General features: G+C 40.5%; 1 protein-coding gene and 1 long non-coding RNA gene across 2 annotated transcripts in view; one reads left to right on the top strand and one right to left on the bottom strand.

The window, feature by feature from the left end:
• Positions 1–1,995: 1,995 nt before the first annotated feature.
• Positions 1,996–4,380, bottom strand: LOC116652925 (PHD finger protein 7-like). Its single transcript, XM_032442585.1, has 8 exons — positions 4,284–4,380; positions 4,087–4,188; positions 3,746–3,870; positions 3,402–3,564; positions 3,205–3,311; positions 2,868–2,981; positions 2,593–2,711; positions 1,996–2,423 (listed from the first exon to the last, which is right to left on the bottom strand). The coding sequence occupies exons 1-8, from the start codon at positions 4,368–4,370 to the stop codon at positions 1,996–1,998; spliced, it is 1,245 nt and encodes a 414-aa protein (XP_032298476.1). The 5' UTR covers positions 4,371–4,380.
• Positions 4,381–5,001: 621 nt separating this feature from the next.
• LOC107309549 overlaps positions 5,002–15,674 on the top strand; it is a 65,091-nt gene continuing 54,418 nt past the window's right edge. Inside the window, exons 1-2 of the long non-coding RNA XR_004306095.1 lie at positions 5,002–5,178; positions 5,333–5,488. This is a non-coding gene — a long non-coding RNA (uncharacterized LOC107309549). The remainder of the gene's footprint in view (positions 5,179–5,332; positions 5,489–15,674) is intronic.

Consider the following 15,674-nt stretch of genomic DNA (forward strand, 5'->3'; position numbering starts at 1 on the left):
TATGAAGAAGAAACTCTCCCACTGCACCTAAGATACTCAGATATATGGCTATTGATAGAATCATAGAATTGCTCAGGTTGGAAAAGACCTTAAAGATCAAGTCCAACCATAACCTAACCATACTAGCCTAACAAACAACTCTCTGCTAAATCATGTCCCTGAGCACCACATCCAAATGGTTTTTAAACACATCCAGGGGTGGTGAGTCAACCACCTCCCTGGGGAGCCTATTCTAATGCTTAACGATTCTTTCTGTAAAGAAGTTTTTCCTGATATCCAACCTAAACTACCCCTGGCAGAACTTGAGGTCATTTCACCTTGTTCTGTCACCAGGGAGAAGAGACCTTTCCAGCTCTAGCTATAAGCACCTTTCAGGTATTGGAAGACTGCAATAAGGTCTCCCCTCAGCCTCCTTTCCCCCAGTCTAAACAGTTCCAGTTCCTTCAGTCGCTCCTCATGGGGCATATTTTCCAAGCCCTTCATAAGACTTGTTGCCCTTCTTCGGGCCTGCACCAGTACCTCAATGTTCTTTCTGTATTGAGGTGCCCAAAACTGAATGCAGTACTCAAGGTGAGGTTTCCCCGAGTACAGGGGCAGGATTACTTCCCTAGTCCTGCTCACCACACCATTCCAGATACAAGCCAGTATGCCATCAACCTTCCTGACCACCTGGGCACACTGCTGGCTCCTATTCAGCTGACTGTCCATCAGCACACCAAGGGCCTTTTCCATCAGGCAGCCTTCCATCCATACCTCCCCAAGCCTGTAGGGTTGTCTGGGGTTGTTGTGACCAAAATGCAGCACCTGACACTTGGCCTTATTGAAACTCCTACTGTTTACCTTGGCCCATTGGTCCAGTCTATCCAGGTCCCCCTGTAGTGCTTTTCTCCCCTCTGGCAAATCAACATTCCCTCCCAGATTATCACAAATTTTGCAGATAAGGATTTCTAGTGATGTCATCAGGTTTCAGGTCTACTCACTGCATCACAAAGTGATTTCATTTTTTCTAGGAAGCAAATATTTCAGCTCTAAGATCTTAGGTGTGTAAACAGTCTTATAATTGAGGAAATACATCATTAGGAAAAGGAAGTAGAAATGACTTCATGTTTCATCAGCAGTAGTCAAGATCAAAACCTGTCTGTCCTGTAGCAGCTTACTTCTGCCACAACACATTGGGTAAATGAAAAGGAAGATTTATGAGTCGTGCAAATTTTATGCAGTAGTACTGGCACACTGTGGTTGCTATTGCCTACATAGACCTTCATAAAGTCTGCTTCTAATTGCTCTTTGCAACTCTTCCAGGTTTTTTTTCCAATTAAGTTGGTTCTTGCTCTGAGTGGCAAATTGCTGAATTCACTTGAAGTTAATAGATTTTGTCTCACCTAGTAAAAACTATAGAAAGTGCTAGCAATTGTGCTATTATATAGACACTTGTTTCTGAACAACATATTAAGATAAAACTGTAACAGTTTGGGAATATTTTACTTCTTCTTTTATTTTGGCCTGATCTTAGAACTGGATTTGATGTAGCTCCTGAACTTTCTGAGGGCAAACTGAACTCAAATCAGTCTTTTTACTGACACAGATGAAACAGGTGATCTGGATTCCTGAAACAGGGATTTAATATATTTTGAATTATATAATGGAGTGAAAAGATGTTCAAGCTGACAGCTGGATTTTTTGTGCTATGTATAGAATTTAACTATTTGTCTGGCATCTATCAAGGAGGAAAAATATTTTGTCTTGCATAGTCTACCCCCAAAATTAGCATTTAGTTCAAATGTGTATGGAATCTCCAAATTTTATTGCAATGGCCTCTGTAGACGAGAGCTGGCATGTTGGCTATTGCATGTTGCACAGCATGTATCACTTCTTCAATCAGCCACTGGGGAATACCTTGTTTGATGACGCTGGTGCTCTTTGTCTGATGTATCCCTGGGTACAGCTCCCAGTTCCTGTAAGTGGTACATGGCTTCTCCCACAGCATCTCTGTGGTCAGCTCTGGGAATCTGGGGCCTGAGATTCTAATGGGGAGCGACTTCGGGCCCGGGCACACCCTCCCTGTCTGGACCTGTGACTGCCAGCTTCTGGAGGATCTCTTGAGGATCCTGATGCCCCCTGGCTGGCAGATATCAAGGTCCATCTCTCAGCGGCACTCCCCAGGGCTGCAGCATGGCTGTTCCCATGATGTCCTTGGAGCTGGTTATGGATGTCTTCATCCTGATGTGAATGTGAGTGGATTCTTTGCTTTGTCCCGGGCTGGCTGGACTGGCTGCCGCTCTCAGGCACCTGGGAACTGTGAACAGGCCCTGTTGCTGCCTGGCTGGCAGTGCTGCTCTCAGGCGCTGCAGAGCCGTATGATGGCCCCAAGCCCTCCTGGCTGGCAGTGCTGGGCCCTGGGAGCTCCAAGATGGTGCTGGAGGCTGTAAGGGAAGGCAGAAAGATCAGTCAGAAGGACAGACCTTCAGCTTTGCCATTAGAGAGGCTCTCATCTCTCCTTGGTGAGAGAGGTTTTGGCAAGGCTGCCTTGATGACCAGCTGCCAAGCCTTTCCTAGCCACAGCCCCATGGTATGTGGCTATTTGCTTCTTACCGGTGCCCACACCAGCACAGGCTTTGCACTCCCAAGCGTCTGCGGTGTTACTCAAGTGGGAGCAACGACGGTGGGTCCCCTCAGCAGCACAGGAGCTGCACAGGATCAGCTGCCAGGGTCTGGGGAAGCAAAGGGGTTGTGGCTGTGAGTAGCAAGTGAGCCAAGGCAGGGAGTGCCCAGCACAGCACATCTCTGGTGCTCAGTCCTTGCTCCCCCAGCCTGTGGTGAGGCTGAGATCCCATGCAGAGCCCCAGAGGGCTGCTGAGGTAACTCACCCCTCTCCCTCTGCCTGCTCCCTGCCTAGTGGGTAAAGGCAATCACTGGCATCGCAGCGCTCGTGTCTCAATCCCAGCGATGCGTATGCATCATTGTCCTCCCATTCTGGCTCTCTACAAGAGAAGGGAGGGGAAGTGATGAGCCCCCAGTGTTCCTGCTGATCCAAGGCATCCCTGTTTTTCCACCCTGACTCAATTTCCAGCTTGCCTGGAAATTGTCTTCTTCATGAAGATGAGGCCAACATTCACAAGCATCAAAGGACCAGGCCTGCTGGGGCAGTCCCTGAGCACAGCTCTGGTGCCCTCATGTCTCAAGAGCCAGAAGAAAAACACCAACCTGAGTGGGATTCGGATGCCCATGACAAGCATGTCGGATAGAAAGGCATCCGTATCTCTGCAGAGGGGGCACTGAAAGCAGTTGACGCCTGCACGGATGGCCTGTCCCTGTAGCAGAAACACAGTCAGTGGGAGTGGGAGCAGAGCCTGGTGGTGCTGAGTGCTGTCACACCTGCAGGGTGAGGGGAGGGCTCCTACCTGGATGCAGCCCCGGTGGAACCAGGCGTGTTTGCAGGCTGGGCACACCAGGGTGAGGTAGGACTTCTTGTCCTCCACTGGCTCCATGCAGATAATGCAGTTGGTATTCTGCTCTGGAGCCGCCTCCGCAGCCTGCTTAGGGCTGTGTTCTTTGCAGAAAGATCTAGGAAAAGATTGGAAGGGATGGGCAAGATGAGCTGCGAGGATGGCAGAGGAATGGGAAGGAGCCTCAGGCCTTGGCTGTGGCAGGCTGTTGGGAGGTATCATGGCAGGTTCCTCACTTCTTCAGCTGATGCTGATGGCAGGGGGTTGGAGGCTAACAGGCCAAGCCTCATAGCCCTTACCTGTACTTTCCAAAGTGCTGACTGACACATTCGCCCTCTAGGGTGCAGGGCAGATGGAAGCTGCGTTTACAGCCTGTCTCTGCGCATGTGATGGCAGCCCCCCTCTCACCGCAAACAAAGCATTGCTGTAAAGATCACAGCGGTCCTATCAGTGGCCAGCTGTGGGCTGGCCCCACACCTCTGGGCAGGGCACAGCTGGGTCACACTGCATAGCCATCTTGTTGGCAAAACTCTTCTGCCAGAACAGGTGGTTGGAAAGCCTGATGTTCCTTTCTTGGGAGATGGCTAAACTCACCAAACTTCTCCTGGCTCAAACCTCCTTGCTACAGTCAGGACCTCACCTTCTGTTCTGCCTGCTGGATTGTGTGTCTGATGTCTTCAGGGCGCAGCACTACGATTCCATTCAATATTCTTGCTTTTTGAAGGAGGCTTGTGGAGAACATCTGTTCAAGAGAAAAGAGCAGGATGGTGTGAGGACAGAAAGGAAGGAAGCATTGCTTGGAGGAAGGCGAAAGGAGGGAGCCCCGGGGGAACTCACCATACAGAACACATGAGCACATATCCCAAACTCCAGCTGCTTGGGCCCACAGATGTCCGGATCGGCATAGGTCTGGCCGCACAGCATGCATGCTGGAGAGGAGAACAAAAGCAGTGAGCACGGTGCAGGGCCAGGTGTCCCTGAGGGCTGTCCCCAGGGGCCTGCACTGTGCCTGCCCTGCTGGATAAGGGATGGGGCTGAAGGCAGTGCAGGGAAACGGAGCATTGAGAGCCCATTGGTCCCAGCAGGCAGCCACAGCCCGGATGTAGCCAAGGAGCTGAGGAGCCCTGCTTGCCAGCAGCTGGGGAACCCCTGCATACCTCTCCTCTCAGTCACAAGCACAACACCTGCACCCCTATGCCTGGTGGCAGGGGCTGCATGCAGGGATCCTTTGCTCTCACCTGGCTCTCCTGAGCTGGTGGCCTCCTGCGTCTTTGAGGACATGGTGTACGTTGACAGTGAGCACTTGCAAAGCTCCTGCCCTGACAGCTCTGGGCTTTCTCTGCACACTCCTCTGCCAACTGTGAGGTAGAGACAGGTTGAGGTTGAGTTTGCAGTGTGACCAGGTCACCCTGATGCTGCCTGAGCCTGGCAGCCTTTGCTCTGCTCTGAGCCCTGCATGTCATAGTGGGACCACTCCCTCCCACCCACCCTGATGCAGTCACCACCTCACCATGGTGAGGGCCTTTGTTACTGAAGCAGGAGGATGATGATTCTTGCAGCCAGTGCAGAGTGAGGTGCTGGGGGCTGCAGAAGGATAGCCTCCCTCCACCTGCTGGCAGTAGAGTGGTCCCTTGGCCAGGGCTACAGCCCTGGAGCCACCCTTGGGCATCCCTGCCCTTTCACTCCAATCCTGTTTCAAGCTTCTCTGTGAAGATGAGACCAACACTCACAGGTAGTGAAGGGCCAGGCTTGCCAGAGCAGTCCCTGAGCAAGCACAGCTCTTGCAGGCTCAACATCTTGAGAACAAGCAGTTCAATACCAACTGGAGTGGGGTTTTCATCCTCACAGTGAGCATTTCTCAACAAAATTGCTTCTTGTTTCTGCAGAGGGCCACTGGAAGCTGAGATACCCAGAGCTCAGGGGCTGTCTCTGCAGCAGAAACACATGCAGTGGGAGCATGAGCGGGGCCTGGAGCTAATGTGTGCTACCATGCTGTAGGATGAAAGGAGGTTTCCATCTGGATACAGCCCTAAAAGAACCAGGTATGTGTGCTCTGCTGAAGGAACTGGGTACTCTCATTTTTTCTTTTTCTCTTTTCAAAAATACTTTCATGTAGATTACAGAAAAGAAGAAGAAGTTTGGTTGCTTATATAAATTAAGTATGTACTTTATATGTGGTCCAACACAATTCTTCACTCAAAGTAGCCCAGGCAAGCCAAAGGGTTGGACATTCAAGTCTGTGCTTAAAGTACTTATAGTTCAGCAAGTTTAGAATCTGAAACCACTATGGGCTAATGGATGAGCGATATTTTTAGCATGATAATCTACTCAAGGCTTGATTTCATTGTTTTAGTTGCATTTTTGTTGTGTTATTATCATTAAGTGTAGTATTTTAATTTTACCTTTACAAAAAGAAAAATAAAAGTCATAATCCTGAGTAGATAGTTCCTTTAAAACAAACAAAAACTTCACACTAGTGCTTGTCTGAGGGATTGGTCATTGAGGAGGGGAAAAATGAGGCCTATTCATAAAAGCAGAAATCTTTTTTTTAGTTATAGTGAGCTGAAGACTATCATGTTGCCACATCTGGAGAGAAACTGGTAGAAACAAAGTTTTGTGTGTGATCCTATTGCTTCAGTAGAAAATGTTAATGAATACTGGAAGAATCTGAAAGGCCTAAATTTTTAAAGAACTAAAGAACCTTAAGGATGAGAATGTAATAAAACTGGGTTAATGGCAATAATGAAAAAGTTAGTAACTAGCTTTGGTTACAGTAAGTCTCTAAGCTTAATATTGGACTTAAAATTAATCTAAAACTGATTGAACAATGAAACTGATGCAGAGAAACAATAGAAAAAAATGTAAAGAAAAAATTAATGAGGTGTGAAGCTCATAAGCTGATAATGGAGAAAGTAAATTAATTATAGGGAATTAAAAATGCTGACAATTATGAAATCAGATTTGCAGAGTAGTAGTTATATCTCTCTTATTTTATAACATTAATTGAAAAATTTAGATATTAATTATTGACCAAATTAATTACAGAGGAAGCGAACAAAGATTTGAAGTAATGAGTAGCTAGTGAAAAGCCTGATGCTCTGAAGCTATCAGATTTTTGGTGCAGAGCAAGGAGTGGAGGTTTACAATAGGGAGCATAACAGTCAGCAGCCCTGTCAGGCCTGGTAATTATAGGTCATTATTTCAAAAAAAGGTAGCAGAGAAGATGGTAGAGGATCTTATTTAAAGGAAAAGTCCACAGCAATTTGGGGTCTGAACTAAAATAATTTCATCACAATAAGAATGATTTTTTTCAGCAAGCCATAGGTCTGTCACTCTAGAGTCTCATTTATATTTTATGCAGTCCTAGCTGTCTTGCAGAGATGAGGTTAACACTGCTAAAATCAATACAGTTTATAGTAGGGCAATCTCTAGGGATGCAGCATGTGTAGGAACTCCATTCTATTTGCATGCTTTATAATGGGGTTAGAGAAGAAAAAGTAATTTCCAGTTAAGTCTGTGATTCTTGCGCATGCAGGATGTGACTACTGATTAGGTTATTTGTGTCTAGAGCAGGTACAGAGTAGACCAGAGATGATGCCTAAGATTTTGATGAAGTGTGGGAGTTAACTAGGAATAAACATTGTCAGTCTTTCCTTCTTTTCCTGTCCTTCAAATGAAGAAGATGAAGTCTATTTGGAATATTTAAATCCCATTTTTCAAATACGGACAAATAAGCAGACAAGAAAGGTGTGCATGCTGCAGCTGTTAAGCTATTATCAAATTTAGTAACTTTTATTTTCTTCCTGATATTGCGTCTATGCAATCTATTGAATGTCTGGTTTTTTTTGTTTTTTTTTGTTTTTTTATTTTTTTGTAATCTTTTATTTTCCTTCATGTTACAATTCATGAGACTTCTGTTTTCTGTCTTTTGTTATTGCTTGTCAGAAATGAGAAGACATAAAACTAAAGTTGGCTTTTGAATTTTTATACAATTGTTCTATCTTTGGTCTGTGTTATTGTACAATGAAGATGAAGAATAAGATAAGATTAAAATTACACTCACTGACCCCAACAGTGTAACCTTTCAAAGATGGCATGAAGTTCTTTAAATTACACACTTCTTAGCAGAAAATCATAAGCTTGTGGACAATTGCTGATGAGTATGCTGTGTGATATTTCTAAAGCTATACTCTGTCCAAATTCTTCACTTTGGAAATAGGCTGCAGTTGCTAAATAAACTCCTAAACCAGCAGGGAGATTGGCACTATGCCTGAAAAATCAATTCCTGTCCTTAAACTTCATCTGAGACATATTAGGAAAACCACAAAAGGAACTAATTAACAGATTCCTGAGTTGAGTACAAGTATGGACCAAATTAAATTTTCTATATATTACAAAGGATTATCACAGCATAGTGGGAAGAACCCAGCTTCCTGGTTTCATTTTTAATGTTTCCATTAGAAGAATTGAATTTCTTAAAAAGAAAATAGTTGCTCTTACAAAAACTTCAACATATGGACAGCATTATGGTGTATATATTGCGGTCTGTAACCCGTTCTGTACTTTTGTTTGCATCATTTTCATTCTTTGTACAAATGGCTTTGTCTTACTTTCTGATATTCCAGACTATAACATGGTAAGAACAGTTTAGATGAGAAAATAGAAACTAGATTATTTCCTTACAAACCCTACAAACCTTTCCTTACAGACCTTACAAACAGTAATACTATTAAGCACCAGTATTAAACACCAGTTTCTTACTTTTTGAACATGTAGGTAATTATTACAGTTGTTAAGAACAGGTTGTAAGTCTGTGAAATGAAATAGATTGCTAATTTAAACTAATAATAACGTAAGTAATACATGTAGCATCTAACTACTAGAAAACATTAGAATTTCTTGAGGAAATTGTATAAAACTTACAGTTATTGAAACTCCTTCTGCTCAGTAGACCAAAGGCAGGTGAATATTAGAAAAGCAACTGGTTTATCAGTTTGTAAACTACTACTGAGGGAAGTAGTGGACAACCAGCTAGCAAATCCTTCACGCCATGGGTCAACATTCCAGTTGTGAAGCAGGAGGCTCAGATGCAGCTTATTGTACTGCTTCATTCCTCCTCTAAGAATATGTGATATGTTGCCTACCAGAAAGAAGAGTAGCAATCAAGGCTAGCAACTATATTTGTTGTATAGATCAATTACACTGGGGGTTCTCTGTCAGGTGTGAGTGGCGAGATGCTGAGGAACATTTTTCTCCTTAGGAGTGGAAAATGAAAGTCTGGAAAGGTAGATTTGGTACTGTGATGATGTAGCGATGGCCTTCTTAGTGACGATGCTGAGAATGCCAGTGTCCGGGGTACAGCGGGGAGCCCTTAGAGCCAGACGTGTCTCACCAGATGTTGGGATCAAAGTATTTCTGGAGATAGTGGCTTTTGGATACAATAATATTGTGATTATTCCCAGACAGTTACTGAAGACAATGTGATACTTCCAGACAGCATGGATAAGAAGGCTATTGCCCAGTTTTCATTATTACTTTCTGACTGTTTACATATATCACGTTCTAAATGCAAGTTACTCTATGCTGTTAGACATCACAGCTTTACTGTAGTAGTATACCATTTTAGAACTGTCTTTGTTGAGGTGAGTGGTAAGTGATTGGTGTGTGTTTCAGTTCATCTGGAGAATTAAAACTCTAAAAGGTTCAGGAATTGGGATAGGTGTTCCTCTCATTCTGATTTTATTAAACTTGTGAAGTGACCCAGAGTGAATTATTTGAAGTGATTGAATTCCCATAATGGCACAGTATATGCAGCGTTACCACCCTGCAGTATGGGTGGATTAATGGATTCTTCATGAAGCTGCTTGAAACAGAGTGGAAGTTGTTAAAGGGCAAAATACTATGCTTGTTGCTGTGCTTAGAAGGTTCAGGACTCTAAGGTGTTTTGATGAGTGGAGCTGCCAGCAACTTCAGTTAGTAATGTTACCAAGTAATTTTTAATATATCATCCTCTGTAGTTGTTTCTGTAATTTGCTTGTAAATACTAGATTATAAATAATCTCTACAGACAAGGAAGGACAATGGCAGTTGAGACTCAGGCTTTGGAAACAAGGAGAAGATGCCAACTTAAAAGCTCACACTCTTAGAACAATTCTTAAAACACTAATCTCTTCATCCTCAGTGATGTTTTCTCCTGTGAAGGAGTTTATAACGCATGCATAAACCTTTCCTGGAGATATTCAACAGAACCTATAAAAGTGCCACAGATTCTGTTGTACGCTTTTTTCCCTCTCTTCCCACAGTAAGCATTAGGCATGTTCTGGAAGCAGACTACAAGGTCTGTTTTTTTTTGCTGTTAGGATATTGAGCAGGGCAAACTTTTATGACAGATATAAAACAGTGGCAAACCTGGAGATGATTATAAATACTGTTGGTCTGAGCATTTTAAACTTTCAAGGTATTTGAAATGGACTTCTTGCTTTTAGGGAATGAGGCTTTGGAAAAGGGGAGCTTTCTCATTTCAGGTTTCTCATTTTTTTATTTTTTTTTTCATTGTGCGCTCAGCTCTTAAAAAAATGTGACTACATGTTGAAGAACTGATAGTAGAAGAGTAGTTGCCACCTGCCAGTAATTTTGTTTCATGCTCCGTAGTCTTGGATGAAACTATGGTGTTTGGAATGATTTGGATGGGCTTTTTCTTCTGGACATGAAATGTAGGTGGACTGTTGCTGCTATTCAGTATTTACATAATGAAAACATGGTGTTCAATCATTACTCTTACGTAATCAAATTCTTTCTTTTTGATCCTCCATTACCACACCTCTCAGCAAGCAGATGTGTCATCCTTAGTCTAATATCTAAACAGAAAATGAAAAATGTTTTTTGTGAGCAGTGTGCTTACTTTACTTAAGTTTAGGCACAAAGAGCTGAAATGTAAGCATGCTTTTTACTCTACTGGTCCACAGAGGAGATCCTCTTGCTGTTATCTTTTCTATTGCACCGAGAGCTCAAAATAAACTATTTTCAAAGGCTTATCTTTATTACCACATAAGGAGAAACTAGAGGACTCTGGATTTTATTTTTTCTGTATCCCTTTTTGTTTAAGAATAAAATGTGCTAGGTAGAGGGAAAAAATATAATTCTCTACATTGATGAGAGTTCATATATACAATCTATTTTCTTGTAATTATAAGAGAGTGAGCAAATTTGGGCTCTCTTGAGGCTTTGCATATTACTTATCCCATTTTCCAGATCTATTCTGTAGGTTATCCTGCCTCTGATCTCCGGGGACTTGTTTCCTCCTGCATAACCCTCTACCTCACAGTGCTCTTGCAGCTCTCAAGAATTCCATCCCATGAAATACGGAAGTGTTTCTGTTGCGAAAAAAAAGTACCATGTTTTTCTTGTCATGTTCAATATTTTTTTCCAAACTTATTTGCTATTTTTAGCTCTGGTTAGGATAAACAATTTAAATCTGTATTTGTATTACACATGCGAATGAAAAATCACCTACTTCATGGCTACCTGCTATTCTGTCTACCATAGCACCTACTCTTTCAGTGTTGTTTTTTTTGTTTTTTTTTTATTTGAGTCCACGTTTTGACTGCAATTTTAAAATGAATTGTGGAACAATTAAGCTTACTGTCTCTTAATATTATAATAATAGAAAATAAAACAGACAGATTAACTCCAGTCTGAGGAAATCATAGGCATATACCTGTTTTAGCAAGCAGAGAATGTAAAAAAAACACTTGTAACAAACAGTTCAGGTTATCAGTCCATTTTTCTCTCCTCAACGGTTTTGTAATTGTGACTATGATCTTTGCTGATTTCCTTTCCAGATGTTTACAAAAGATCTTTAACAAGCCATATATTTTAATTGCCAGCTTATTTTTGTGCCATTATAGATTCTATCTTAATAATTTGTGACTTGCTAATACCACTACTTCAGCAAGCCTACCTATAAAAAGCCTTTTGCTCTTTGTATTGCAGTGGTAAATAAGCAAAGTATTTTTACACGCTTATTGTGTACTCTCTAGTCTCTTGATGTTACTTTGGTGCCTGCTGAGGCCTGGTACGCTTGGAAGATTTAAACTGATAGGCACTAAAAAGATCCAGAGAATTACTAATTTGGCACCAAAGCCATTCCTCACATCAGAACAAGGTGAATGTGAAAGACTTGCAGGTCTGAAGATTTATGGGAAAAGAGTTACAGGTCATGTTGGTATGCACATTAATTAGCGAAGGCACAGAGTACCTACGAACTTCAGCTGGATAGAGACCTACAAAAGTGACAAAATTTTTTCAGTACCTAGTGGAGGATTGAATCATCTGATGTGAAATGATGCAGCCCGGTTCTGCACTGATGTCAAAGCCGTCTGGAACTGTTCTCACAAAATGCATACCAAAAAATGCATAGAGTAGAAAGCTTGCTAGCCATTCCTGTTCTTGCCTGAGCTACATATTGGGGACTGAAGGCAGATTAAGCAGTATGGCAGTGGGAACCAATGGGTGATAGTAGTAGCTCAGATTTCCAAGTTAAGGGCTTGGTTGTAAGTGTCTTCTTCTACTGATAAGGCTATGCTGCATAATATTCTGTACTACCAACTCTTTTTAGATGAGTTGAAACACAGTAGTAGGTTTTTCACCCTGGAAACATTTGAAATACGCTGAGATAACATGATCCTATCTTCAGAGATGGCCTGTGGTTTATATTCAGTACTGGAAGCCAATAATACCTTTTAATTTTTATTTCACTTTTGAGTTAGAGAGTTCAAGTTGACTGGAGGAAGATTTTGGAAGGCAAAAGGTCTTTGTGAATCCTAAGTATTCACTAATGGTGTAACAAAAAAACTAAAGAATTCTATCAGCCTCTGAGATTTAATTTCTAGAAAATTAGTTTTAACTTAAACACGTTTTCAACAGCTTTCTGCTTGAGATGTAGTTTTACAACAAGTATTTAGTTTGGAAAATAGAGGTTACTTAGATCTAGATTTCATTCTAATTTATTTCCATCCATGATTTGTTTATGAAGGCTTACTTTAGAGATGAGGGGCTTTTATTAGAACTGAAAAGTAAAATTATTGCTCTGACAAACGGGAATGTCTAGGAGATATTAGCAGTTCTATCTGTCCATCAGTTTATCATTAATTACTTGGGTCTTGTGAAATGACCAAACAGCTTGGGGAAAAAATTACTCGTAGTCAGAAAGAACTAAGAAATGTAGAATATGGTCTGTTTAGCCACTATCCTAAAATATTTTCTGTATATTCACTACAGTAGTCAGATATTTTTTATACAGATAATATTTTTAAAGGAAATCAGAATCTAATTTCAAATACTTTATCAAAAGAGTTTGGTTTGGTTTAGGTCTTAGGTTATGTTTGGTTTTAGGTCTAAGTATGAACTTTTCTATTTTAGAAATTGTTTTGCACTTTGTGCTTCATCGGGTCGTAATGTGTAGTTTTACTGGCAATTTTTTTTTTATGTCTGTGGGCAACATCTCAAATACAAATGCGGAATTTCTACTTCTGTTGAGATACGCAGCATTACAGAACAATTAGAGTGCAAAAAAAAAAAAAGGTTCATAAATTTTCACATAGGTATGCATATGCCTCAGTGAAGAGGTCCTTTGTACTTGAAAAATAGAGCTTTCTCATTTTATTCTGCATGATAACTTTGAGACCTTTCAAAGAAAAGTCAAAGGTAACTCTGACCTGCAGGAAAGGGCATGCAGCAATTATTTTGCTAATGCTTAGTAGCATACAAATCATTTTGAAACAAATGTGAAATAATGGTTTCTTGAAGCAAGCAAAGTCTGGGTAACTTTAACCAGTGATTTTCAAAAAACAAATCACAGAAGACCAAGTACATCTTCAGTGATGGGAGCAGTATGTGCACTGAAGACATTTTGTCTCACAAGAAAGCAGTAGTAGGATGGATGGATAGAGGCACATAAACTAGTTAAAACTGCCAGACGCTGTTATCCAGTTCCACTCTATTAGCAGCTGCAGGATATGTATCGAACAAAGCTATTCCGTGTGTTGGTCTGAGGATTCAACACAGAAGAGTTAATTGCTCTAGTGTGAAATCTATGATAGCACCAGCACCTTTCTACTTTAAGGCCATCCTTGTTCTGCTTTCTGGCTTATTTGTGTGCACTACTTTGCTAAGTAAGAGTATGTCTACAGTGGTCACACTAAGAATGAATAAATGTTTTACAATGGCATATGTGACTTTAAATAACTCATTAGGATAAAATGGTTATCATTTCTGGTTTAGTTTGCTTAGAGACAATTATAATGATATATGCACACAAATACACTAATATTTCAAAAGCGTCAGTACAGTATTCTAAACACTGGCGTCTTACTGGAAAATAACTTATAAAAGTTGAAAGTTTTCAGTGCCACATTTAGAGTAAGTCATTTGGTCTTTTCCAGTGTTTTAAACCTCATGCCTTGATTCTAGCAGCATTTTATTGATTTCTCTTAAAGAATGAGTTGTTGAGTAGAGATTCCAGAACAGAGTATTGAAATGGAGAGTGGCAACATGCTGAGCTGTTCCACTACAGAAAACTAAGCTCTTTAAAAAAATGTTTGTTTGGTCCAGTCTCTTACTGCTAATTACTAGACACATATCTAATAATTATTTTACAGCTAAAATTGCTGTTTTGACAAAAAGGGTAATAAACTTTGTATTATTATCTCATATAAGAGGACAACTGATAAAAGAGCAACTCCAAAATAATCTTCAATGTCTTTTTTATTTATTTTTTTAATATGAAAACCCTTAGTGTTCTCACTTAATTATAAATTCACATCCTTTTGTTTCCATCTTCTGTGTAAGATGCATAGCATTCAGTAGGTAATGCTGGAAATATGAAAAAAAATCATCTTTATAAGTTGTAACTATACATCCTCTGCCCTAGTTTCAACTTTCCTTTTTCCCCTTCTTTTGTGTTCACAAAGGAGTTGTAGTAAACAGTAAAGAAAAAGAATGCCACCTTCCCCCCTACCTGAGCAAGGAAGATGTCTCCAAAAAGAGTTGAGTGTAGTTAGTGCATCTCAGAGCACTGCAAAGTTGTGCTTTCTGTCCAGAGATCTTTCAAAATGAAAGCACCTCTTCCTGCTCTTACACTACATGTTGTACACTTTACACTACACTGTACCTTATTTTAAGAAAGAAATTACTGAATCGGAAAATCTGGAATCATGAATAGAAGTAAAGCTCTGGCTTTTGCCAAAGCTTGCTGCTGAAAACTTTATACGTCTATATTTCACACTGCTTCTGCCCTGTCTGCTGTAATAACAACCTCGTTTTCAATACAATAGCGTGGCATATGCTGTACTAACCAAAATGATGTACATTTTTCAATTGATTAATTCTTTTCTAAGGCTGACTTTTATGTTTTTGTATCTTTTTGTAATACTTGGCTTTTTGTTTTGTTTTTTGTTTGTTTGCTTTTGCTTTTAAAGGCAAACTTCAAGCATTTATGATGGGATACTCAGAAAATCCACAGCAAAATTTCCTTGTAATTGAACAGTGACTTATCAAACTAAAATATTTGCTAATTAATCTACCCTAGTTTTAATGTATCTTCCAGAGCTAGGATGTTTATCCTAAATGTATATTTATCCTGTTTTTATTTGGAAAAATTTCTATATGGAGAACATCAGATACAGTTAATAATGCTTTATTCAAGTTAGAGTCCTAATGTAGAGATTAATCAGTCAAAAGAATTTGTTGGTTATGTGGCAGAAAGAGCGATCTTTCTTCCAATTTATTGTGAAGGATTTGAGGAAAAACTCTGATCAGGGAAGAAAAATATATCCTAACTACTACATTCCAAAAATGTTTTGGTCCTCTGGTAAGCAGTCTGAAAAGAAATGCAAACATTCAATGATTTATCAATTTTATCATATTTTGTGTTCAATTTATGCTATGCTAGATGAGGAGTAGATATGAAACATTTTGAGAAGTCCATGCTTCTAGCCTGGTTTTGAAAAAGTAATCAATCCAGACAGTTAAATCCAGCTAATGTTTGGAGGCATTCAAAGAGACACTTCAATTAAATATTACAACACTGCTACATTTCATTGAGATTCATAAAACAACAACAACAACAACAACAACAACAACAACAACAACAACAAAAACAACACATAATTTTGTTCACTAAAAGTTACTCTTATGTTAAAATTTAGCTTTGAAACCAGTTTGTTAGGT

This window comes from Coturnix japonica, chromosome 2 (genome assembly GCF_001577835.2).
Source record: "Coturnix japonica isolate 7356 chromosome 2, Coturnix japonica 2.1, whole genome shotgun sequence".
Lineage (NCBI taxonomy): Eukaryota > Metazoa > Chordata > Aves > Galliformes > Phasianidae > Coturnix > Coturnix japonica.

Bases quoted from the DNA above. Each gene is read 5' to 3' on its own strand.
- LOC116652925 (XM_032442585.1), bottom strand. From the start codon at position 4,370: ATGCTGTGCGGCCAGACCTATGCCGATCCGGACATCTGTGGGCCCAAG. The intron at 4,189-4,283 runs GTGAGTTCCCCC...TCTCTTGAACAG, and splicing joins GTGCTCATGTGTTCTGTATG to ATGTTCTCCACAAGCCTCCT. The intron at 3,565-3,745 runs GTAAGGGCTATG...ATCTTTTCCTAG, and splicing joins CAGCACTTTGGAAAGTACAG to ATCTTTCTGCAAAGAACACA.